Below are 27,357 nucleotides of genomic sequence, written 5' to 3'. Positions count from 1 at the left end.
TCTTTCATTTGATATTAGGTTAATAAGATTCTCCTGTTATTTCCTTTCAGTATAATTTATTTTCATTGTGGTATAGTATTCCACTATTTGAATATAACAAAATTTACTTATCTCTTCTACCGTTGATGGGCATTTGGGGTTTTTGTTTTGCTTTGTTTTTAAGTACTTGACTATTGTGAAATAATGTTACTTTGGTCATTTTTGCCCCTCTTGGTGTGCAATGAATGTATCTGCAAATCTTTTTTTTTTTTTTTAAGATTTATTTATTTATTTGCCAGAGAGAGAGTACAAGCAGAGGCAGCAGCAGGCAAAGGGAGAAGCAGCCTCCCCTTTGAGCAAGGAGCCTGATGTGGGACTTGATCCCAAGACCCTGGGATCATGACCTGAGCCAAAGCCAGATGCTTAACCAACTGAGCCACCCAGGTGTCCCTATGCCTACAAACCTTGGATAAGTCTAGGAGTAGAGTTTCTTGGTCACAGAGTTGTTTAACTTTAGTATATAATATTATACTTTTTATTTTCAAAATAAATACACCAATTCATACTCCCACTAGCAGTAGTTTATATTGCTCCCCATTCAGCAACATTGGAATTGTTAATCTTTTTAATTTTAACCATACTTGTAAGTGTGTAAGGTATCTCACTGTGATCATTATTTGTATTTCCCTGATGGCTAAGCTGCTAAGCACCTCTCCGTGTCTTACTCTTACTCTTTCTTTCTTTCTTCCTTTCTTTTTTTTTGGGGGGGGGGGTTCCCATTTGGATATCCTTTTGTAAAGTATATTTTCAACAAACACTCTTGGTGATTTAAATTGAACTATTTATCTTTTTTCCTACTGATTTATAGAATCCTGTGTGTTCTGGATATTGGCTCTTTTTTAGGTATATGGGTTATACATACTTTATTTAAATCTGTGACTTATCCTTTCACTGTGGATTTTTTTTTTTTTTTTATGAATGAGGTTCTTAATTTTAGTATATACCAACATCAGTTTATTTGTTTTTGTTGTTGTTGTTGTTGCTGCTTAGGGTTACTGCCTTTTGTCTCCTGATCAAGAAATCTTTTTATCTAACTTAAGGTTAGCAAGATATTCTCTTATATATCTTGGATACCAGCCCTTTACCTTTAATGTTATTTGCAAACATCTTCTCCTATTCTGTAGGTTAATTTTAGTTTTGTTGATTGTTTCCTTTGCTGTGTATAAGCTTTTTATCTTGATGAAGTCCCAATTGTTCAGTTTTGCTTTTGTGGTTCTTGCCTTTAGAGACATATCTTGCAAGAAGTTTCCTTTTCCAAAGTTGAAGCAGTTGCTGTCTGTATTCTTATCAAACTCAACCACCAAAAAACAAATAATCCAGTCAAGAAATGGGCAGAAGACATGAACAGACACTTCTCCAAAGAAGACATACAAATGCCAACAGACAACTGAAAAAATGTTCCACATCACTTGCCATCAGGGAAATACAAATCAAAATTACAATGAGATACCACCTTACCCCAGTTAGAATGGCTAAAATTAACAAGACAGGGAACTACAAATGTTGGTGAGGGTGTGGAGAAAAGGCAACTCTTTTACATTGTTGGTGGGAATGCCAGCTGGTATAGCCACTCTGGAAAACAGTATACAGTTTCCTCACAATGTTAAAAATAGAGCTACCCTATGACCTAGCAATTGCACTACTGGGTATTTACCCAAAAGATAAGATGTAGTGAAAAGAAGGAGCACATGAACCCCAATATTCATAATAGCAATGTCCACAATAACCAAATGTGGAAGTAGCCGAGATGTTCTTCAACAGATGAATGCATAAAGAGGAAGGGGAGGTGAACCATGAGAGACTATGGATTCTGAAAAACAATCTGAGGGATTTGAAGGGGCGGGGGGTGGGAGGTTGGGGGAGCCAGGTGGTGGGTATTAAGGAGGGCACGAACACATGGAGCATTGGGTGTGGTGCAAAAACAATGAATTCTGTTATGCTGAAAAGAAATTAAAAAAAAAAAAGCAAGAAAATCAGAAAAAAAGAAGATATGGTTCATATATACAATGAAATATTACTCAGCCATCAGAAATGGTGCATATTTACCATTTACATCATCAACATGGCTGGAACTGGGGGATATTATGCCAGATGAAATAACTCAATCAGAGAAACACAATTATATGGTTTCACTCATATGTGGAAAATAAGGAAACAGTGCAGAAGACAATAAGTGAAGGGAGGGAAAACTGAATGTGAAGACATCAGAGAGGGAGACAAACCATGTGAGATTCTTGACTCTGGAAACAAACTGAGGGTTGCAGAAAGGGAGGTAGGTGAGAGAATAGGGCAACTGGGTGATGAGCATTAAAGAGGACACATGGTATGATGAGCACTGGGTGATATACTCAACTAAAAATCATTGAACATTATATAAAAACTATATAAAGTACTAATGTACTATTCATTAGCTAATTGAATTAAAATATAAATACTAAATATGTTTATAAAAAATAAAAAATTAAAAAAATGCTCTTCTATGTAGTCCTTCTGTGAGCATTTTTGTTTCACTTTTCGCATTTAGATCTAAATCTGACTAGAATCAGTTTTGTGTACGATTTGACTTACAGATTGAGTGACCGTCTCAGTTTGTCTGGCACTGAGAGGAGCTTCTAGGATACAGAACTTTCAGTGCTAAAATGAGGAAAGTTCTGAGAAAATGAAACAAGTTGGTTACACTAATTAGGGGTCAAGTTTTATTTTCCATATTGATATTAAATTGATCCAGTACTAGTTATTGAAAAAAAGACTTCCTTTGCCTCAATATTATGCAGTGACACCTTATTCATAAGTAAGTTTCGAGATATTCGTGGAATTGTTCCTCAATCTGCTGTTTTATTCCTCTGATCCATTTGTCTGTCTTCATCCCAATCGTACTCTGTTTTAATTACAGTTGCTTCGTAGTAAGACAATACCTGATAGTGGCTAAGTTTTCCTGCTTGTTCTCATTTAAAAGTGTCTTGTACTTCATGATTCTTTGCTCTCTTTCCCTGCTTTTTAGTATGTATGTTTTAGAATCTGCCATTTTCAACCAAAACAACTTCTTTGGCTTTTGACTACATTGAATCTATAGCTTAAGTTTTGAAGGACTATCATTTTTGCAATATTGAGTTTTCCAGTTGATAAATATGACTACTATTTAAGTCTTCTTTTCTCTTTTTAAAAAGATTTATTTACTTGAGAGAGAGAGAGAGACAGAGGGAGGAAAAGCAAGACAGGGGAGGGGTAAAGGGAGACAGGAAGGGAGAGAGAATCTCTAGCAGATTCCTTGCTCAGCACAGAGCTGATTGCAAGGCTCAGTCTCACCACCCCGGGATCATTATGTGAGCTGAAACCAAGAGTTGGCAGCTCCATGACTGAGCCATCCAAGCACTCCTTCTTTAATTTCTATAATACTGTGTTGTAGTTTTCTATATAGAAGCCTTGCACATCTTTTATTAGATTTATTTCTAAGCATTTATTACTTCGATGCTATTATACATGGTAATGTTTCTTCAAATTTCATTTCCTAATTTTTCTGTACATGTGTGTAAAAATATAGTTTTGTATATAATGACTTTGTATTTAGCAACATTGTTAAATTATTTTATTAATTCTAACAATTTATCTGTGAAATCTGAATTTCTTGTATGCATAATCATACCATCTTAAAAAATGAGCTTGCTTTTTTCTTTCAAATGGCAATGACTTTTATTTCACTTAAAAAAATCTTAATGAATGGCTCAGACCTCTAGTTCTGCTTCATTAGAATAGATAATACTGGCCATTCTTGTCTTTTTTTAAATTTTGGAGAACTTAATTTTTTAAAAAAAATACTTTACTTATTTGAAAGACACAGACAGAAACAGAGAGAGAGAGAAAGAGTGCAAGTAGGTGGAGGGGCAGAGGGAGAGGGAGAAGCAAACTCCCTGCTGAGCAGGCAGGCCGATGTAGGACTTGATTCGAGGACGCTGAGATCATGATTTGAGCTGAAGGCAGTCACCTAGGTGCCCAGAACTTAATTTTTTTAAATTAAAAATGAGATTGCCTGAAGTTTTTTAAAACAGACTTTCCAGTTTAAGAAGTTCTTTTATCTTCCTACTTAGTTAAAAAGTTTTTTCAACCTACCCCCCTTACACACACACAAATCTGTGGTGTATTGGTTTCTTATTGCCTCTGTAAAAAAAAAATGCCACTAAATTTAGTGGCATAAAGGACACAAATGTATTGTCTTACAGTTTTGGAGGTTTGACTCCAAAGTCGGGCTCAGTGGACCGTAATTAAGGTGTTGGCATGGCTGTGTTCCTTCTGGAGGATCTAGGGGAGAATTTGTTTCTTTGCATTTTCCAGAAAGGTTCTAGAGGCTGCTTGCATTCCTCGACTTATGGTCCCCTTCTCATAGAGAGGTTGGAGTGATCCATTCTTTCTATATCTCTGATTTTGATCCTCTTGCCTCTCTCTTAAAATGATCCTTGTGATTACATTGGGCCCACCTGGATAACTCGGGCTAATCTTCCCATTTCAGGATCCCAAACTGAATCACATTTGTAAAGTCCCTTTTGCTATATAAGGTACCATGTGGATTCCAGGGATCAGGATATGGACATGTTTAGGGCAAAGGGAAGCATCATACTACCTAACATATGTGATGATGTTTCATATTGATTGATTTTTAATGATAAAGCAATCTTGGGTTATTGGAATAAATCTAATTTAGTTGTGACATATGTGACAGAGAATATGCTTTGTAATTTCTGCTCTTTGAAAATTGTTGAAAGTTGATTTATGGATTAGCATATGGTCATTTTTAAAATTTTTTTATTTTTTATAAACATATATTTTTATCCCCAGGGGTACAGGTCTGTGAAAGACAACTATCATATGATCTCCCTGATATGAGGAAGTGGTGATGCAACATGGGGGCTTAAGTGGGTAGGAGAAGAATAAATGAAACAAGATGGCATATGGTCAATTTTTTAAAACATTATTTATATTTGAAAATTATACACCTGCTGTTTTGCAATGTAGGACTCTATATTCCTTTGTGATGTCAAATTTGTTAATCATGTTAAAATCTTTTATATTCTGTGTGTGCCCGTGTGTATTTATCAGTTATGACAGTAAAAAAAAAAAAAAAAAAAAAGTAAATCTTCCAAATGACTATGGATTGCTCTCTTTTTATGCTTTCATGGTTTGTTTTATATATATTTGAGGCTATGTTATCATATATACAGTTGAGCCTTGAACAACATAAGTTTGAACTGCATTGGACCACATACATAATTTTTTTCTTTTTGTTTTATTGTTAAAAATATTCAGTTTTCTAAAAGATCACACAAAGCTGGGAAGAAAAAGAAGGATGTTAACTAAACCAGATCAAAATCTGGTCTGAGGAGAATAAATGAAACAAGATGGGATTGGGAGGGAGACAAACCATAAGTGACTCTTAATCTCACAAAACAAACTGAGGGTTGCTGGGGGAAGGGGGTTTGGGAGAAGGGGGTGGGATTATGGACATTGGGGAGGGTATGTTGCTTTGGTGAGTGCTGTGAAGTGTGTAAACCTGGTGATTCACAGACCTGTACCCCTGGGGATAAAAATATATGTTTATAAAAAATAAAAATTAAAAAAATCTGGTCTGAGGAAGGACAAAGAGCTACCTAAAGAAACTGATGGCTGGAGCAAACTAGAAATTGAGACTGGCCCTAGCCAGCGGATCCAGCAGCCTGGGTCAGCCACACTGATGAGCGCCACTAGGGTACAGTGGGGACCTCAAGTCTCCTTTCCTGTAAGGGAGCAACAATAGCTCACTGTCTGGAGGTGATTTTATTTTTTTCTGGAACAGCATTTAAATAAATGGTGGTTTGTAAAAATACCTGTATTTCTTAAAAAAAATAAGGACAAAAATGCATAATGGTTGCTATTAATTCTAACTTACTAATTAAACATAATATACTAAATAATAAAGGAGAATCCGTTCAAGGTCCCGGTATCACCAGTTGTTTGGACATGATCTTGATGCCCTTGTGGCCTTTTCTGGTCTTCTCCCAGTTGTTACCATTGAATTCCTCAAGGACCACACTCCAGTAATGCCCTCATCTAGACGTTGTGGGGCGATTGAGAAGCCTCCAGGGTTTGAGAAGTGAGTGGAAAAGCTCTGAACGTCCCATCTCTTACACAGAAGTTGGGCTGTGCTTTGTGCATGTTGACTGTGTGTAGTTACTCTCTGGGCTTCCTTCAGGAGCTGGAATGATGAAATGTGTATCCTACTTCTTGCAAATGTTGCAGCTGCGGTCAAAGACGTGCAGGTGCACTGAGGCCAAAATTTCAGAGGACCGCTCCACAGTGGGAGCCTCCTGTGTGCTCCACGAGGTGCTGGTAATGCAGTGTCTCCGGGGACGCTTGGCAGAGCCCTCCAAGTTGAGCTGCCGCAGTTTCTGGACCCTGTCCCTGCTCTATCCCTGCTCTATCCCTGGTAGCAAAGGTCTTCGAGGTTGCTGGGGAGGCAGAGGCCTGAGCTGCGCAGGGAGGGGCGGGGCCAGTCCAGACTGGCTGCTGGGCTGGCTTCAGGGGGGTTTCCCAGAGGATGTGTTCCTTTGCTGCCTCTCTCCAGCTGTGGCCTCACTCTCCTACCTGACTGCCTCTGCCAGGACTGGCTGGTGGGGCCCTGTGGGAGGCCAGCTGCGAGTTCCCCGAGGTGCATCTCTGCTCCAAGCCTGCCATGGCTCTATTACCAGATTATTTACGGTAGACTATTGTAAATATTTCTCTCTGCCTTATGGTGTACTTAATAACGTTTTCTTTTCTCTAGTCTACTTTGTGGTAAGAATATAGTGTATAATACGTATAATATACAGAATGTGTGTTTGACTGTTTATAAATATTGGTGAGGTTCAGGTCAACAGGCTATTACGGCTATCCAGTTTCTAGGGAGTCAAAAGTTACAGCCCGAATTTCTGCTGCGTGGGGTCTGCGGTTGTTTAAGGGCACCTGGTATGCAAATTTTAGGTTGCTTGATTTTTCTGGCCTATCAACCTGTTATCATTATATGATATCTATATTATTCGCTAATATTGCTTTTTGCCTTAGATTCCTACAATTAATATATCGGTAACTACTCTCTTTAGGTTAGAGTTTCTGCAGTATTTTTTCATCTTTACATTTTTCACTCTTTGGCTGTCCGATTTTATATTTATCCCTTATAAATATGGATGTGGGTTTTATTTTATGCTTTTATTTATCTAGTCGGATTATCTTTGTGTTTTAAATGGAAGCAGTTGATCCGTTTGTAATTCAAGGGATTATTGATATAACTGAGTTTAAAATAGTTTTACTACATGCTTTCCAACCATAGTACCTGTACTATTTCTGTCTGCCTCTTCCTCAGCCTCCCCCTTCCCCCTTCCTCGCTAATTCCTCCCTTCTTTCCTTTCTTTTCTTCTTCTTTTATGCTGGTGGACTTTCAATTTTTTTCATGTTCTGCCTCTTTATCTTTGTATTTTATATTACTATAGTATTTTACTTGTTGTTATTATGGAGATTACAAGTTGTAACCGTGGTTTGTCCAAGTCTGATAAAACTAGTATTTTCACTTCTGTGTATAAAGCAAGCATACTTTGTTTTTACTTGACTCTACTTATATGTTATTATTCTCATTTATTTTAATTTTATGCACATGTAAACATGAGCATTGATGTTAAAAAACCCTCAGGATGTTACTGTTTTGCAGTTAGTAGTTATTAAGGTTTTCTGTGTATTTACTTTTTCAGTTTGGAAATTCCTCACAGCATTTTTGGAACTTTTATCTAGAATATTTAGTAGGAATCTTCTAATTAATTTTACTCTTTTTTGGCTTGTAATTGCTTTGATCTCACCTTCATATTAACAATATTTTGGTCTTGTATGGAATTAAATATTGGCAGTTATTTTCTTTTGGTACACTGAAGCTTTCATTTTCTTTTATCTTGGCTACCATTGTTTCTGTTGAAAACTTAATCTTACAGTTTACCTCTGAAGGTACAGTATTTCTTTTCTCTGTTTTAAGATTTGCTTTTTGAGTTTCTTTTTTTTTAAATTAACATATAATGTATTATTGTTCCAGGGTACATTAGTCTTACACAATACACAGTGCTCACCATAACACATAGCCTCCTCATTGTCCATCAGTTTTTTTGGTTTCTTAGCAGTATTATTCTGTTATTCTAGATCTTATTTTGTTTTTAAACATATCTAGTTTGGAGTTGATAGTGATTTTTATTGTATTTGTTTTATTTTCTTAAAAGATTTATTTATTTATTCTAGAGAGAGAGTGCATGTGTGAGTGGAGGGAGGGGCGGAAGGAAAGGGAGAGAAAGAATCTCAAGCAGACTCTGCTCCATGTGGAAAGCTCAACTTGGGGCTGTATTCAGGACCCCAAGATCATGACCTGAGCTGAAATCAAGAGTTGGCTGCTTAATGGACTGAGCCACTCAGGTGCCCCATTAGTGATTTTAAAATCTGTATTATCTTATCTTCCTGGTATTGGGAAATTCCTTGTTACAGTATTCCTTGTTTCCCATTCTTCTCTTTTTTCCTTCTGGCATATTAATCATGCAGATGTTTGTCTTTTTCTCTGTAACTGGTATTACTCTGATATGCTTTCCTTTATTCTGCAATGTTTTGTTTACATGCTCCTTTCTAAATATTTTCATTTGGCTCAAAACTGGTTCTTTGAAAAATTACTGAAGAAGGTAGTACCCCACTGACAAGAATACTAAAAAGATAGAGAATACTCATTTCCCAACATTAGGAGTGAAGAATGAGACATCTCGATAGCTTCTTCGTTATGAGGTGGGACTCTCTATTTTGAACCTACTACCCCATACATGTTACTATTCTCATTTTGTATATCACAACTTCTGCTAAAAATCATTATTATATGTTTGCATTATTGTGATCTAATAAATACTATTAAAGTGCAATCAACTTATCAGTGTGGCTTTACTTCAGTTCTTTACAAATTTTTAGTATTTCCTGGAATTTATATTGCTTTTGTTTTTTCATTTAATTTTCTTTGCAGTGATCACTATGTATCTCCAAAATTAATGCCTGAAATGTATAATCATTTAGTTTGTTGAAATACATGTGGACATTTGTCCAGTTTCTTGTCTTTCAAAGACATCTGCCACAAATCCCTCAGTATTTCAACTGGACTAGTTGATTTTTTGTGGATTAGTAGTCACTTTGGGATTTTTGTCACTAACAAACTGGGAAGATGCAATTTGATCTTTGTGTTGAATTGTATGTTTTTGCAATCTCTTTTGGATCCCTTGGATTTCTCTTCCTTGGTTTACACCTTTGTTTTCATGGACTACATTCACCTGTTTCTTCTGAATAGAGAGAAAATGGGAGATGAAAATTTTATCACCTTGCATTCATGAAGATAGCATCATTTGACCTTCACATTTGTTTGATAAGATTTTAGGGGATACAGAATTCTCCACTGGAATTATTTCCGTTAGAATTTGAAAGCAATGGTCCCTTGTTTTCTAATTTCAACTGTTGTGAGAAATCTTATGCTACTCTGAATCTTGAACCTTGGTATTTTTTAACTTTTCTTTATTTCTTATGTTCTGAACATGCATGATGCAATGTCTTGTTATGTGCCTTTTCCCACTTATTGTGAAGAGCCCTGGTGGACTCATTCCATTTTAACTTTTCATGGTGTGAAAATCTCGGTGACTGTTGGGTTTGATTAAAAAAAATGTTTGATCTATGACTGTTACTCTTGTTAATGTAGAGTAAATCTTTCTGAGTTCTTTTCTCTTAATTCTTATTTTCTGTCTTTGTTTTGTTTGATTCAGATGACTTTCTAAGAATTTGATTGACATCATTTTCCAGCCATTTTACAGAGTATTACTATTTAAGTCCTTCATATTTTTAATATACTACAGCTCTTCTTTTCCCATGAAAAGCTTTTCATACTACCATCTTGTTGATTCATAAATGTCCTGCTTTCCTTTTAAAGAGGAGCAGATTTTTTGGAGGTTTGTTTTGTTTTATTCCCATCTTCTGTGTTTTATTTCAGTTTCCTCTCTGGAAGTTTTGTTTTATTTTGTTTTGTTATTAAAGACTGCTATGTCACAGATTTGCCAAGGTAACTAATTTTGAATTGCTTTTTCTGTTGACAACAATGTTGGGTATGAGGATTTTTCAGGTATATATGTTAAGAAGTTTCCTTGTCCACACTGCTCTCCTCCTTTGTAGTCACTTGGAACGGAAGAAAAATATTTTCCCTGAGGGAATTATTAGTCTTATAGTGCTCTCTTTAATGCAATTATACTCTCTTTAATGCTGGTGCATTTCCCCAAGGAATGGAGATGAACATCTGGATGGAAGGAATGTAGAGGGCAAAGAATATGGAAAAGGGCAAACTGCTCTTCCAGCATTTCTTACTTGTGTTCACCAAGACTCTGGAAACTATTTATTTATCTATCTGTTTATCTATCTATTTATTTATTTACTAAAATCAATTAATTAACATATAATGTATTATTAGTTTCAGAGATAGAGTTTAGAGATTCACCAGTTGCATTTAACACTCAGTCCTCATTACATCAGGTGCCCTCCTTAATGCCCATCACCCTAGTTACACCATCCCCCACCTCTCCTCCAGAACCCTCAGTTTGCTTCCTATAGTTAAGAGTTTCTTTTGGTTTGTCTCCCTCTCTGATTTCATTTTATTTTATTTTTCATTCCCTTTCTCTACGTTCATCAGTTTTGTTCCTTAAATTTGACATGAGTGAAATTATATAATATTTGTCTTTCTCTGACTTACTTCACTTAGTATAATATCCTCTACCACACACACAGACACACACACGGATATTACTTTTTATCCATTTATCTGTTGATGGACATCTGGGCTCTTTCCATATTTTGTCTATGGGACATTGCTTCTATAAACATTGGAAAGCATGTGCCCCTTTGAATCACGATGTTTGTATACTTTGGGTAAATACCTAGTAGTGTAATTGTTGGGTTGTAGGGTATTTCTATTTTCAACTTTTGGAGGAATCTCCTTACTGTTCTCCAGAGTGGCAGTGCCAGTCTCCATTCCCATCAACAGTGTAAGAGGGTTCCCCTTTCTCGACATCCTTGCCAACATCTCATTTCCTGAGTTGTTAATTTTCATCTTTCTGACTAGTGTGAGGTGATATCTCTGTATGTGTTTTTAATTGCTGTTTATTTATTTATTATTAACATATAATGTATTATTTTCTCCAGGGGTACAGGTCTGTGAATCATTAGACTTACACATTTCACAGCACTCACCATAGCACATACCCTCCCCAATGTCCATAACCCAGCCACCCTATCCCTACCTCCCCAACCCCTCCAGCAACCCTCAGTGTGTTTCATGAAATTAAGAGTCTGTAATGGTTTGTCTCCCTTCTGATCCCGTCTTGTTTCATTTTTTCCTTCCCTAACCCCCACAATTCTCTTCCCTTCCTCTCGGATTCCTCATACCAGGTAGATCATACGATAATTGTTTTTCTCTGATTAACTTATTTCACTCAGCATAATACCCTCTCGTTCCATCCATGACATTGCAAATGGCAAGATTTCATTTGTTTTGATAGCTGCATAGTATTCCATTGTATATATATACCACTTCTTCTTTATCCATTCATCTGTTGATGGACATCTAGGATATTTCCATAGTTTGTCTATTGTGTACATTACTACTGTAAAGATTTGGTTCATGTGCCCCTTCAGATCACTACATTTGTATCTTTAGGGTAAATACCCAGTAGTGCAATTGCTGGGTCATAGGGTAGTTCTGTTATCAACTTTTTGAGGAACCCCCATACTGTTTTCCAGATTGCATTCCCACTAACAGTGTTAGGAGAATTCCCCTTTCATAGCATCCTCGCCAACATCTGTCTTTTCCTGACTTGTTAATTTTAGCCATTCTGACTGGTGTGAGGTGATATCTCATTGTGGTTTTGATTTCTATTTCCCTGATGCTGCGTGGTGTGGAGCACTTTTTCATGTGTCTGTTGGCTATCTGGATGTCTTTGCAGAAATGTCTGTTCATGTATTCTGTCCACTTCTTGATTGGATTATTTGTTCTTTGAGTGTCGAGTTTGATAAGTTCTTCATAGATTTTGGATACTAGCCCTTTATCTGATATGTCATTTACGAATATCTTCTCCTATTCTATCAGATGTCTTTTGGTGTTGTGGACTGTTTCCTTTGCTGTGCAAAAGCTCTTGATCTTGATGAAGTCCTAATAGTTCATTTTTACCCTTGTTTCCCTTGCCTTTGGAGATGTTTCTAGGAAGAAGTTGCTGTGGATGAGGTCGAAGAGGTTGCTGTCTGTTTTCTTCTCAAGGATTTGGAGGGAATCTTGTCTCACATTGAGGTCTTTCATCCATTTTGAGTCTATTTTTGTGTGTGGGGTAAGGATATGATCCGTTTTCATTTTTCTGCATGTGGCTGTCCAATTTTCCCAACACCATGTGTTGAAGAGACTGCCTTTTTTCCATTGGACATTCTTCCTGCTTTGTCGAGGATTAGTGACCATAGAGTTGAGGGTCTATTTCTGGGCTCTCTATTCTGTTCCATTGATCTATCTGTCTGTTTTTGTGACAGTACTATACTATCTTGACGATTACAGCTTTGTAATAGAGCTTGAAGGCTGGGATTGTGATGTCACCAACTTTGGCTTTCTTGTTAACATTTCTCTGGCTATTCGGGGTCTTTTAGGATTATTTGTTCCATTTCTTTGAAAAGAAATTGATGGTATTTTAATAAGAATTGCATTAAGCATGTAGATTGCTTTAGGTAGCATAGACATTTTCACAATATTTGTTCTTCCAATCCATGAACATGGAACGTTTTTTTATTTCTTTGTGTCTTCTTCAATTTCTTTCATGAGTACCTTACAGTTATATGAGTACAGATTCTTTGCCTCTTTGGTTAGATTTATTCCTATGTATCTTATGGTTTTGGGTGCAATTGTAAATGGGGTTGAGTCCTTAATTTCTCTTTCTTCTGTCTTGTTATTGGTCTATAGAAGTGCAACTTATTTCTGTGCATTGATTTTATATTCTGACACTTTGCTAAATTCCTTTATGAGTTCTAGCAGTTTTGGAGTGGAGTCTTTTGGGTTTTCTACATAAAGTATTATATTATCTGCAAAGAGTGAGAGTTTGACTTCTTCTTTGCTGATTCAGATGCCCTCTATTTCTTTTTGTTGTTTGATTGCCAAGGCTATGACTTCTTGTACTATGTTGATAGCAGTGGTGATAATGGACATCCCTGCCATGTTCCTGACCTTAGGAGAAAGCTCTCAGTTTTTCCCCAATGGGAATGATATTCGCTGTGGGTTTTTCATAGATGACTTTGATGATATTGAAGTATGTACCCTCGATCTCTATACTTTGCAGAGTTTAGATCAGAAAAAGGGAGCTGTATATGTCAAATGCTTTTTCAGCATCTATTGAGAGTATCATATGGTTCTTGTTCTTTCTTTTATTAATGTATTGTATTACATTGATTAATTTGTTGATGTTGAACCAACCTTGCAACCCAGGAATAAATCTCACTTGGTCATGGTGTATAATTCTTTTAATGTACTGTTGGATTTTATTGGCTAGTATTTTGGTGAGAATTTTTACATCCATGTTCATCAAGGATATTGGTCTGTAATTCTCCTTTTTGATGGGGTCTTTTTCTTTTTTGTAATTTTATTTTATTTTTTTCAGTGTTCCAAGATTCATTGTTTATATACCACACTCAGTGCTCCATGCAATATGTGCCTCCTTAATATGCACCACCAAGCTCACCCAACCCCCCAACCCCTCCTCCAGAACCCTCAGTTTGTTTCTCAGAGTCCACAGTCTTTAATGGTTTGTCTCTTCCTCCAATTTCCCCCATCTTAGTTCTCCTCTCCATGTCTTTGATGGGGTCTTTGTCTGGTTTTGGGATCAAGGTAACACTGGCATCATAAAATGAGTTTGGGAGTTTTCATTCTATTTCTATTTTTTGGAACAGTTTCAGGAGCATTGGTATAAATCTTCTTTAAATGTTTGGTAGAATTCTGGGGTGCCTGGGTGGCTTGGTGGGTTAATCATCTGCCTTCAGCCCGGGTCATGATCTCGGGGTCCTGGGATCGAGCCCCACATCAGGCTCTCTGCTCAGCGGGGGGCCTGCTTCCTCCTCTCTGCCTCCTCTCTGCCTGTGTCTCTGCCTACTTCTGATCTCTGTGTCAAATAAATAAATAAAATCTTAAAAAAAAATGTTTGGTAGAATTCCCCTGGGAAGCTGTCTGGCCCTGGGCTTTTGTTTGTTGGGAGATTTGTGATGACTGCTTCAATTTCCTTACTGGTTATGGGTCTGTTCATGTTTTCTATTTCTTCCTTGTTCAGTTTTTGTAGTTTATATATCTCTAGGAATGCATCCATTTCTTCCAGATTGTCAAATTTGCTGGCGTATAGTTGCTCATAATATATTCTTATAATTGTTTGTATTTCTTTGGTGTTGGTTGTGATCTCTCCTCTTTTATTCATGATTTTGTTCATTTGGGTCCTTTCTCTTTTTGATAAGTCTGGCCAGGGGTTTATCAATCTTATTAATTCTTTCAAAGAACCAGCTCCTAGTTTCATTGATTTGTTCTACTATTTTTTTGGTTTCTATTTCCAGGATTCTATTTTTCTGCTTTCAGGATTTTCTCTTTGTCACTAAGACTTATAAGTTTTACTATTAGATGATGGAGTGTGGTTGATTTTGAGGGTGGTTCTCTGTGCCTCCCAGATTTTGATACTTGTTCCATTTGCCATAGTAGGGAAATTTTCTACTATAATTTGCTCCAATATACCTTCTCTTTCTTCATCTGGGATCCCTATTATTCTAATATTGTTTTATCTTATAGTATCACTTATCTCTCGAATTCTCCCCTCGTGGTCCAGCAGTTGTTTGTCTCTCTTTAGCTCTGCTTCTTTATTCTCCATCATTTGGTCTTCTATATCACTAATTCTCTCTTCTGCCTCATTTATCCTAGCAGTAAAAGACTCTATTCTTGATTGCACCTTATTAGTAGCTTTTTTATTTCAACCTGGTTAGATTTCAGTTCTTTTATTTCTCCAGAAAGGAATTTTATTTCTCCAGAAAGAGATTCACTAATATTTTCCATGCTTTTTTTGAGCCCAGCCAGCACCTTGATAATCATCATTCTGAATTCTAGTTCTGACATATTACTAATGTCTGTATTGATTAGGTCCCTAGCCATCAGCACTGCCTCTTATTGTGTGTGTGTGTGTGTGTGTGTGTGTGTGTGTGTGTGTGATGAGTTTTTCTGCCTTGTCAGATAAGAATAGATGGAGAGAAGAAAATACTAAGAGTGTGGCAAAGACCCCAGAAAAATATATGCTAACCAGATTAGAAGTGAGCTGAAACCAAGGGGGGGGATAAAAAAATAAAAAATAAAAAATAAATATATATATGCACACACACATGCACACATTAACACAGATATATATATAGAGAGATATATATAGAGATATCTATATATATCTCTATATATATCTCTCTATATATATGTTAGACTGGTGAATAGAACAGAGACACCAACTTGATTTTGGGTATATTCTCATCTCTTAGAAGAAACTGCCTCCCAAAATTTTAAAGAAATATATATATATGTTTGTGTATACACACACACACACACAAATAAGGGTAGACATGATGATGAAGGGATAGGATATGACTATAAAGATGAAAATTTAAAATGATTCTAAAAAAGAAATTGACAAGATAAGTTGGAAGGAAAAAGAAAAAAAAAGGGAGAGAATGTGATCAGACTGGAGACTAGAACAAAGCCATCACTAGATTTAGGGTATATTTTGATCTATTAATAGAAATTGTATCCCAACATGTAAAAAAAAAATACCTATATACCTTAAATACAATGAAAGGATAAAATACTATAAAAATGAATATTTTAAAATATTTTTAAAAAGATATTGATAAGATAAATAGTTAAAAATGTTAAAATAGGAAAGAGGAAAAGTTAAAAAAATAGAATAAGAAAAAGCATTTTTTAAAAATTAACTTTAAAAGACCAAAGGATCATGAGAATAAAGCCATGAATTCTATTTGTCACTTTCCCTTAGCTCTGGAGTCCCACAGTTCTCATTTATCAGTGAAGTTGGTCTTGGCTGGATGTTCTTGCTGATTTTCATGGGTTGGGGGGCTATTGCAGTGATTCTCAAATGTCTCTGCCCAAAGCAGAATTGCACTGCCCTTGCCAGGGGCCAGGCTAAGTAATCTGCTTGGGTTCATTCTCGGGAACTTTGTTCCCTAAACACTTTCTGTACAGCTTTGAAGGACAGGAATGAAAATGGCGGCCTCCCAATCTCTGGCCCACAGAAGCCGAGAGCTTAGGGCCCCACTCCTCAGTGCACCCGCAGAAAAGCAGTCAATCCTTCCTGTCTCCCTGATCTCCAGCCACACTCTGAGCTCACTGGGCCTATGACTGAGCATTTCTATCTCTGGCGCACAACCGCATTTGGAGTCTCCAAACCAAGAAGATTCCTGCAGTGTGTTCCTGCACCACTCCTCCCAGAGGAGGAGGAAGGGTATCCCCCTGGATCTGCTGCTTGTGGGGTCCCTGCTCGAAGAGCAGTGACCTGACTGTGCCTCAGTTCATGGTTTAAGGTAACCCTGAGATGACAGCCCACTCCTTGGCTCCATCTCTGCAGTGTCTTCCCCACTCTGATACCTGGGAGCTCTGCCATACTGAGGCACCCTTGGTCTTTCTGTGATCCCACGGGTCCTGAGACCACACTGTCCCTTCGAGGGCTCCATGCCCTGTTTAGCCTCTGGAGTGACATCCCTCAGTGGAGAAGACTTCTAAAAGTTCTGATTTGGTGCTGTGCTTCTCCACCACTTGTCAGGAGCCAGCTGTCTCCTGTGGCCTCTCTTCCCATCGCTTTGGATTCACTTCTCCGCATGTCCTACCTTCTAGAAAGTAGCTGATTTTCTGTTCCTAGAGTTGCCACTCTTCTCTTCTATCTCCTGTTGAGTTTGTAGATGTTCAGCATAATTTGACAACTATCTAACTGAACTTCTGGGTCTTGATTATATCTCCGTATCTTTCTCCTCTGCCATCTTGCTTCCTCCCTGCCTGTGGTTTTGATTTGTATTTCCCTGATGCTGAGTGAGTTGGTCATCTGGCTGTCTTCTTTGGAGATATGTCTGTTCATGTATTCTGACCATTTCTTGATGATTATTATTTTTTGGGGGGGGGTAGAGTTTCATAAGTTCTTTATAGATTTTGGATATTAGCCCTTTATCTGATAAAACATTTGCAAATATCTTCTCCCATTCTGTAGGTTACGTTTTAGTTTTGTCAACTCTTTTCTTTGCTGTGCAAAAACTTTTTTTTTTTCTTTCTGTGCAAAACCTTTTTATCTTGAAGCTCCACAAATAGTTCATTTATATGTTTATTTCCCTTGCCTTTGGAGACATGTCCAGTTGAGCAACACTGGTGAAAGTGGACATCCCTGTCACTTTTCCGACCTTAGGGGAAAAGCTCTCAGGTTTTCAAGATGATATTCACTGTGGGTTTTCATATATGTCTTTTATGATATTGAGTTATATTCCCTCTATCCTTACAATGCAGAGAGTTTTTGTCAAGAAAGATGCTGTATTTTGTCAAATGATTTTTCTGCATCTGTTGAGCGAATCATATGATTCCTGTCCTTTCTTTTATTAAATGTAGCATATCATATTGATTGATTTGTGGTTGTCGAGCCACTCTTGTAGCCCAGGAATAAAACCCACTAAGTTGTGGTGATTAATCCCTTTGAAGTACTGTTGGATCCTATTAGCTAGTGTCTTGGTGAGAATTTTTGCATCCATGTTCATCAGGGATTAGTCTGTAGTTCTCCTTTTTAGTGAGTTCTGAATCAAGGTAATGATTCATTCATAGAATGAGTGTGGAAGTTTTCCTTCCATTTCAAATTTTTTAGAATATTTTCGGAAGAATACATGTTAATTCTTCTTTAAATACTTGGTAGACTCTTGTCTACTGGACTCTTGTTTGTTGGGATATTTTTGATTACTGCCCAATTTCTTTGCTCTTTATGGTATTTTCAGATTTTCTTTCTTATTGCTGCAGTTTTGGTAGTTTATATGTGTCTAGGAATCCATCCACTTCTTCCAGATTGCCTCATTCATTGGCATATAGTTGCTTATAATATCCTCTTACAGTTGTTTGTATTTCTTTGGTGTTGATTGTGATCTCTTCTCTTTGATTCATGATTTTATGTATTTGTGTTCTTTCTGCTTTCTTTTTCTTAACCTGGCTCGGGGGTTATCAGTCTTGTTAAGTCTTTCAAAGAAGCAGCTCCTAGTTTTGTTGATTTGTTCTACTGTTTTTTTTTTTTTTTTCCATTTCCTTGTGAATTGGTTTCTGCTCTAATCTTTACTATTTCTCTTATTCTTCCAGGTTTAGGCTTTATTTGCTGTTCCAGCTTCTTTAGGTATAAGTTTAGGTTGTGTTTTTGAAACTTTCTCTTGTTTTTTGAGGAAGGCTTGTATTGCTATATACTTTTCTCTTAGGACCATCTTTGTTCAATTCCAAAAGTTCTGAACTGCCATGTTTTCATTTTCATTTTTTTCCATGACTTTTAAAAATTCTTCTTTAATTTCCTGGTTGATCCATTCATTCTTTAGTAGGATGTTCTTTAACCTCTATGTATTTGTGTTCCTTCCAAATTTTCCCCTGTGTTGAGTTCAAGTTTTAAAGCATTGTGGTCTGAAAATATGCATGGTATATTCTCTCAATTTTTTTTAACCCCTTGAGTCCTGATTTGTGATCCACATGTGGTCTAATCTGAAGAATGTTCCATGTGCACTAAAAAATAATGTAAATTTAAAAAACAAAACAAAAAAATAATGTATATTCTGATACTTTAGGTTGAAATATTCTGAATATATCTGTTAAGGCCATGTGGTCCAGTGTGTTATTCAAAGCCCTGGTTTCCTTGTTAATCTTTTGCTTAGATGATATATCTATTGCTGTGAGTAGGGTGTTAAAGTCTCCTACTATTATTTTATTATCAGTAATATGTTTTTTTAGTTTTGTTATTAACTGGTTTATAGAATTGGCTGTTCCCAAGTTAAGAGCATAAATACTTTAATTGTTAAATCTTCTTGTTGGATAGGTCTTTTTATTGTGATATAGTTACTTTTTACTTTCTTCATCCCTTATTACAGCCTTGGGTTTAAAATCTAGTTTGTATTATATAAGGATTGCTACTCCAGTTGTCTTGTGATGTCCATTAGCATGGCAAATTCTTCTCTACCTCCTTACTTTTTTTAAGACTTTATTTAACTGAGAAAGAGAGAGCACACAGAGGGAGAGTGAGAGGGAGGAGACTCCCCACTGAGCAGAGAGTCCAGTGTAGGACTTGATTCCAGGACCCCAAAATCATGACCTGAGCTGAAGGCAGGTGCTTAACTGACTTTCTCACTTTCAATCTGGAGGGTTTCTTGGGCTCTAAAATGAGTTTCTTAGAGACAGCATATTGAGGGGGTCTTTTTCTTTTTTAATTCTATCTGATATGCTAAGTCTTAGACTGCAACATTTAAGCTATTTACTTTCAGAGTAATTATTGAAAGATATAAATTTAGTGCCATCGTATTACCTGTAAAGTCACCGTTCCTTTGGATTGTCTCTGTTCCTTTCTCATTTGTTACTTCTGGGCTCTCTTTTCACCCAAAGGATCCTCTTTAATATTTGTTTCAGGGCTGGTTTAATGTTCACTAATTCCTTTAATTTCTGTTTGTCCTGAAAACTCCATATCTCTCCTCCTATTCTGAATGGGAACGTTGTTGGATAAAGTATTCTTGGCTCCATATTTTTCCTACTTAACACATTGACTATATCATGAAGTCCTTTCTGGCCTGCCAGGTCTCTGTGGACAGGTCTGCTGCCAGTCTAATGTTTCTTCTTTTGTAGGTTAAGGACCTGCTGTCCCAAGCTGCTTTCAGGATTTTTTCTTTATCTGTGAAATTTGCAAGCTTCCCTATTAGATATTGAGGTGTTAACCTTTCTTTTTTTTTTTTTTTTAATTTTGGGAGGGTTCCCTGTGCCTCCTGCTCTTGAATGTCTGTTTCCTTCCCCAGATTAGGAAAGTCCTCAGGTATAACTTTTTCACTTGATCTTAGCCAAAATGCCGAGAAGTGATAGGTATAACTTTTTCAAATAAACCTTCTGCATATCCCCTTTCCTCTTCTTATAGGACCCCAGTTATTCTAATATTGATTCACTTTATGGTATTGCTGATTTCTCAAATTCTCCCTTTGCGAATCAGGAGTTTTTTTTCTCTTTTTCTCAGCTTCCTTCTTTCCCATCATTTTGTCTTCTGTATCACTGACTCTCCCTTCTGCCTCATTCACCCTAATAGTTAGAGCATCCATTTTTGACTGCAGCTCATTAATAACATTTTTTATTTCAGCCTGATTAGATTTTAGTTCTTTTTATTTCTACAGTAAGGGATTTTCTGCTGTCTTCTATGTTTTTTTTTTTTTTTCCAAGCCCAGCTACCATTTTTTTTTTTAATAATCATTGTTCTGGTTCTGATATCTTATTTACATCCATATTGATTAAATCCCTGGTAATGAGTACTGCCTCCTTTTTTTTTTTTTTTTTAGTGTGAGTTTCTTTGTCTTGTTATTATGTCAGAAAAAAATAGATGAACAAGAGAGAAAAGACAAAATTAGCAACAACACCAGAAAAATACAAACAAAACTGGAAGAAAACAGAAACAAAATAAATTAAGAAAAAAGCAAATAAGAAGTAAAACAGAACAAAACAATAAGCTAGATCCTGGGTGTATTTTAGTCTGTTTGTTAAGAAAAACTAGATTCCAAAATAGGAAAGAAAAATTTATATATACACACAAGTAAGATACAATGGAAATGAAAAGTAAGAAAAATAATATATATGTATCTATTTATCTATATATATATATAAGAACATTAAAAGGGTTAAATATATATATATATAAGAACATTAAAATAGTTAAAAAAGAATTGATAAAATAAAATAGCTGACAAAAATAAAACTGAAAGACTAAAGAATAAAAAAAAATGAGTGCTATATACTGTTTTCCCTAAGAGTTGAAGTTTTGCAGGTTTCTATAATCTATAAACTTGGAGTTATCAGGTTGTTCCCTGCTGATCTTTTCTGTTCTAACTCTGTGTTCGCCCAGCCTGTGACCCAGCGTTTTTATCTTAAGCATGTGACCCAGTTTCCGGTCTCCAAACTTAACAGACTTCTGTGGTTGGCACTTGAGCCATTCCCCCAGAGGAGGGTGGGGTGGTCTCTCTCCAGGTGTCTGCCTTTTGCTGGGTCCCTGCTTGGCAAGCAGTCGCTTGACTGTGCAGTGGTTCTGGGTTAATGGCAAACAGAAAACTGACACCTAGATTCCCCTTTTCAACTGCTTCCTTGTGCAGATGTTTGGAAATTCAGCCACACTTAGACACCCCCAGTCTTTTTGTTACTCTAGGGATTCTGAGACTATGCTGTCCCCCATGGGATTCTGCCCCAAAGAAGCTTTTTTTTAAAAAAAAAAATATGTATATTATCTTATGGATTATTAGTATGTCATTTCTAACTTTTTTTTAATATACCACCTCTTTTTTTTCTTTTAATGTACTTTATACTGTTGATTTATGAGTGAATTATCTCATATATCTAAAATACATTTTTTTTAGTTTTACATTTTTCTCTGAACTTTCTTGGTTTCCCTAATTTCCTCTTTACTCTGATGGTTTAGTTTTTGTCTTTGGGTTTCAGGTCTGTCTTACAACATCTTATGACCCTTGGGAGTCCATTTATTTGAAAAATGAAACTAAATAGTTGATCTTGTGTTCCTGGCTACAAGTTCCAGGCTAGTCAGATTTCTCTGTATAACCCTTCATGTGAGAATCAGTCTGTCTTTTCCCTGGGGTAGTTCATTTTCTCCAAACATGGGTTATTTATACTGTCTGAGTTTCCTGAGTACATTGGGGAAAAAGTAGGATCTAGATTGTTATATTTTCCCTCTGTTGTTACATGTCACCCTTATTTTGCCTGTATAGGATGTTTCCATATCCAGGGTTCCTTTCATCTAACCTCTCCTGAGCATAAATCATTTTTCTTCTACTCTACTGTGTGGGACCAAAGTAGAAGCGTGATTGAGAAGAGTGGAAGAGATGATTTATATGGAGTTGTTTTAACACACTTTCAGGTAATCATCCTATATTAATAATCACCTTCACATACTTGACTAAAATGTTACCTGGTCCCTGGAAATCCTGAGCTCTCTGGTTCTCATCTTTACAATTAGTCCTTTTGAATTTCCTTAGGATTCATGTTTTGTGGATAGCTAAATTAATCATTACTCATCCATTGGCTTTTCAGCTTTAATAGTTTCAAATTTTCATTTGCTTATTTCTGCTGCTATTTCTGAGATCTCATAGTTTTGCCTTAAACAAACAAACAAACACTTTTCTTTTACTTTAGTGTGTTTCCAGGGTACATGGAGGAAAATGAAGTTTTTCAGTTCCCAGTAATACTCTCATAATGATGGGATTTAAGTTATTATGACAATCACTATTGGAGCAAAATGTTTTTCCATTCCTTAGATACCAAATTATACTAGTGATAAGAGACAGATAAGAAACTTACCAGTTTGTCCTGAGGTAGTTTCTATAGAAACAAACAGAAATAAACTTGTAAGCTAATTTAAAAAGTTACTATTTTTCTCAATTCTCTAAACAGCAAATTTATAAAGCTACAAATTATGAAAATGAAAGTACACAAGAATCTCTTGTGGGATGTTATGATTGCACAGAATACTTCGGATTCAAAAGAGGAACTTACCGACAGGTTTTGAAGTCACAACTGAAAAAGAAAAGAAAATAGGGATATCCTAAAATCAATCTGTCAAGTGCAAAGTTTCCACTACTTATTTAAATGTAATTTCTCATATCAAAGTGCATGTATTTAATTTAAAAGTCAAATTATTTAATGTAAATAAAACCAAAAGTTCTCTGACCCACTCCTTCTTAACTCTTATTTCTTTTTAACTTACACTCTTTGGGGGCAGGGGCTCTAAAACTAATATTTAATTATAAAATGTCTGTATGATATTTTATGAGTTCTCAAATTTGGATGATGCACATTGGCTTCCACATATGAGAAACAAGTGTGTACCTCTTTTTATCCCCTTATTTGACAGAAAAAGAGACACAGAGAGCAAACACACAAGCAGAGGGAACAGCAGGCAGAGCGAGAGGGAGAAGCGGACCCCCGTGGAGAAGAGAGCCTGATATAGGGCTAGATAAATCCCAGGACCCTGAGATGATGACCTGAGCTGAAGGCAGATGCTTAACTGATGGAGCCACCCTAGATGCCCTCCAGCTCACTTATTATTTTTTTTGTAGTAAATCTGCATATTGTGTTAGCAGTAGCCTGCCAATGTAAATAATGTTCATTGTTGAGTAATGTATTATGTTAGCTTTCCTATTTGAGGTTTTCTTTTCACTCTAGTTGATTCTTGACATTTTGGGAGATTTCAATGAACGTTTTTTCAAGTTTATGCCTTTTATTATTTTTTGTCAGTCATTTTAGTAGATTTCTGAAGGGAAGAGAATAAATTGCCCATTTTCTTTCTTTCTTCTTTTAGTGACAAATAGTTATGCAGCATTTTTGTTTTGTTTTGTTTAATTTTTTATTATAAACATATATTTTTATCCCCAGGGGTACAGGTCTGTGAATCACCAGGTTTATACACTTCACAGCACTCACCAAAGCACATACCCTCCTCAGTGTCCATAACCCCACCCCCCTTCTCCCAACCCCCTTCCCCCAAGCAACCCTCAGTTTGTTTTGTGAGATTAAGAGTCACTTATGGTTTGTCTCCCTCCCAAGCCCATCTTGTTTCATTGATTCTTCTCCTACCCACTTAAGCCCCCATGTTGCATCACCACTTCCTCATATCAGGGAGATCATATGATAGTTGTCTTTCTCCACTTGACTTATTTCGCTAAGCATGATACGCTCTAGTTCCATCCACGTTGTCGCAAATGGCAAGATTTCGTTTGTTTTGATGGCTGCATAGTATTCCATATATACCACATCTTCTTGATCCATTCATCTGTTGATGGACATCTAGGTTCTTTCCATAGTTTGGTTATTGTGGACATTGCTGCTATAAACATTCGGGTGCACATGCCCCTTCGGATCACTACGTTTGTATCTTTAGGGTAAGTACCCAGTAGTGCAATTGCTGGGTCATAGGGCAGTTCTATTTTCAACATTTTGAGGAACCTCCATGCTATTTTCCAGAGTGGTTGCACCAGCTTGCATTCCCACCAACAGTGTAGGAGGGTTTCCCTTTCTCCGCATCCTCGCCAGCATCTGTCATTTCCTGACTTGTTGATTTTAGCCATTCTGACTGGTGTGAGGTGATATCTCATTGTGGTTTTGATTTGTATTTCCCTGATGCCGAGTGATATGGAACACTTTTTCATGTGTCTGTTGGCTATCTGGATGTCTTCTTTGCAGAAATGTCTGTTCATGTCCTCTGCCCATTTCTTGATTGGATCATTTGTTCTTTGGGTGTTGAGTTTGCTAAGTTCTTTATAGATTCTGGACACAGGTCCTTTATCTGATATGTCATTTTCAAATATCTTCTCCCATTCTGTCAGTTGTCTTTTGGTTTTGTTAACTGTTTCCTTCGCTGTGTAAAAGTTTCTGATCTTGATGAAATCCCAATAGTTCATTTTTGCCTTTGTTTCCCTTGCCTTTCGTGATGTTCCTAAGAAAATGTTGCTGCGGCTGAGGTCGAAGAAGTTGCTGCCTGTGTTCTCCTTAAGGATTTTGATGGATTCCTTTTTTACATTGGGGTCCTTCAACCATTTTGAGTCTATGTTCATGTGTGGTGTAAGGAAATGGTCCAATTTCATTTTTCTGCATGTGGCTGTCCAATTTTCCCAACACCATTTATTGAAGAGGCTGTCTTTTTACCATTGGACATTCTTTCCTGCTTTGTCAAAGATTAGTTGACCATACAGTTGAGGATCTATTTCTGGGCTCTCTATTCTGTTCCATTGATCTATGTGTCTGTTTTTGTGCCAGTACCATGCTGTCTTGATGATGACAGCTTTCTAATAGAGCTTGAAGTCCGGAATTGTGATGCCACCAACGTTGGCTTTCTTTTTCAATATCCCTTTGGCTATTCGAGGTCTTTTCTGGTTCCATATAAATTTAGAATTATTTCCATTTCTTTGAAAAAGATGGATGGTACTTTGATAGGAATTGCATTAAATGTGTAGATTGCTTTAGGTAGCATAGACATTTTCACAATATTTATTCTTCCAATCCAGGAGCATGGAACATTTTTCCATTTCTTTGTGTCTTCCTCAATTTCTTTCATGAGTACTTTATAGTTTTCTGAGTATAGATTCTGTGCCTCTTTGGTTAGGCTTATTCCTAGGTATCTTATGATTTGGGGTGCAATTGTAAATGGGATTGACTCCTTAATTTCTCTTTCTTCTGTCTTTTTGTTGGTGTAGAGAAATGCAACTGATTTCTGTGCATTGATTTTATATCCTGACACTTTACTAAATTCCTGTACAAGTTCTAGCAATTTTGGAGTGGAGTCTTTTGGGTTTTCCACATATAGTATCATATCATCTGCAAAGAGTGATAATTTGACTACTTCTTTGCTGATTTGGATGCCTTTAATTTCCTTTTGTTGTCTGATTGCTGAGGCTAGGAATTCTAGTACTATGTTGAATAGCAGTGGTGATAATGGACATCCCTGCCGTGTTCCTGACCTTAGCAGAAAAGCTTTTAGTTTTTCTCCATTGAGAATGATATTTGCGGTGGGTTTTTCATAGATGGCTTTGATGATATTGAGGTATATGCCCTCTATCCCTACACTTTGAAGAGTTTTGATCAGGAAGGGATGCTATACTTAGTCAAATGCTTTTTCAGCATCTATGGAGAGTATCATATGGTTCTTGTTCTTTCTTTAATTGATGTGTTGTATCACATTGACTGATTTGCGGATGTTGAACCAACCTTGCAGCCCTGGAATAAATCCCACTTGGTCATGGTAAATAATCCTTTTATTGTACTGTTGAATCCTATTGGCCAGTATTTTGGTGAGAATTTTTGCATCTGTGTTCATCAAGGATATTGGTCTATAGCTCTCTTTTTTGATGGGATCCTTGTCTGGTTTGGGATCAAGGTGATGCTAGCCTCATAAAATGAGTTTGGAAGATTTCCTTCCATTTCTATTTTTTGGAATAGTTTCAGGAGAATAAGAATTAGTTCTTCTTTACATGTTTGGCAGAATTCCCCCGGGAAGCCGTCTGGCCCTGGACTTTTGTTTGTTTGGAGATTTTTTAATGACTGTTTCAATCTCCTTACTGGTTATGGGTCTGTTCAGGCTTTCTATTTCTTCCTGGTTCAGTGTGGTAGTTTATATGTTTCTAGGAATGCATCCATTTCTTTCAGATTGTCAAATTTGTTGGCGTAGAGTTGCTCATAGTATGTTCTTATAATAGTTTGTATTTCTTTGGTGTTAGCTGTGATCTCTCCTCTTTCATTCATGATTTTATTTATTTGGTCCTTTCTCTTTTCTTTTTGATAAGTCTGGCCAGGGGTTTATCAATTTTTTAAGTTCTTTCAAAGAACCAGCTCCTAGTTTTGGTGATTTGCTCTGTTGTTTTTTTTGGTTTCTATTTCATTGTTTTCTGCTCTGATCTTTATGATTTATCTTCTCCTGCTGGGCTTAGGGCTTCTTTCTTGTTCTTTCTCCAGCTCCTTTAGGTGTAGGGCTAGGTTGTGTACCTGAGACCTTTCTTGTTTCTTGAGAAAGGCTTGTACCGCTATATATTTTCTTCTCAGGACTGCCTTTGTTGTGTCCCACAGATTTTGAACCGTTGTATTTTCATTATCATTTGTTTCCATGATTTTTTTCAATTCTTCTTTAATTTCCCAGTTGACCCATTCAGTCTTTAGAAGGATGCTGTTTAGTCTCCATGTATTTGGGTTCTTTCCAAACTTCCTCCTGTGGTTTAGTTCTAGCTTCAGAGCATTGTGGTCTGAAAATATGCAGGGAATGATCCCAATCTTTTGATACCGGTTGAGTCCTGATTTAGGACCGAGGATGTGATCTATTCTGGAGAATGTTCCATGTGCACTAGAGAAGAATGTGTATTCTGTTGCTTTGGGATGAAATGTTCTGAATATATCTGTGATGTCTATCTGGTCCAGTGTGTCATTTA

The 27,357-nt window shown here is 36.7% G+C and overlaps 1 protein-coding gene across 10 annotated transcripts in view; it reads right to left on the bottom strand.

Annotated features, from left to right (window-relative positions):
- TSBP1 (testis expressed basic protein 1) overlaps window positions 1–27,357 on the bottom strand; it is a 264,417-nt gene that overhangs the window by 120,655 nt on the left and 116,405 nt on the right. For all 10 annotated transcript variants that reach the window (XM_032340735.1, XM_032340740.1, XM_032340741.1 and 7 more), the window contains 2 exons: window positions 22,940–22,960; window positions 22,745–22,765 (listed from right to left, as the gene is read on the bottom strand). In XM_032340735.1, the coding sequence (XP_032196626.1) occupies window positions 22,745–22,765; window positions 22,940–22,960 (42 nt within the window). The remainder of the gene's footprint in view (window positions 1–22,744; window positions 22,766–22,939; window positions 22,961–27,357) is intronic.

Source organism: Mustela erminea, chromosome 4 (genome assembly GCF_009829155.1).
Source record: "Mustela erminea isolate mMusErm1 chromosome 4, mMusErm1.Pri, whole genome shotgun sequence".
In the NCBI taxonomy this organism is placed as follows: Eukaryota; Metazoa; Chordata; class Mammalia; order Carnivora; family Mustelidae; genus Mustela; species Mustela erminea.
This window is presented reverse-complemented; position numbering and strand designations above follow the sequence as displayed.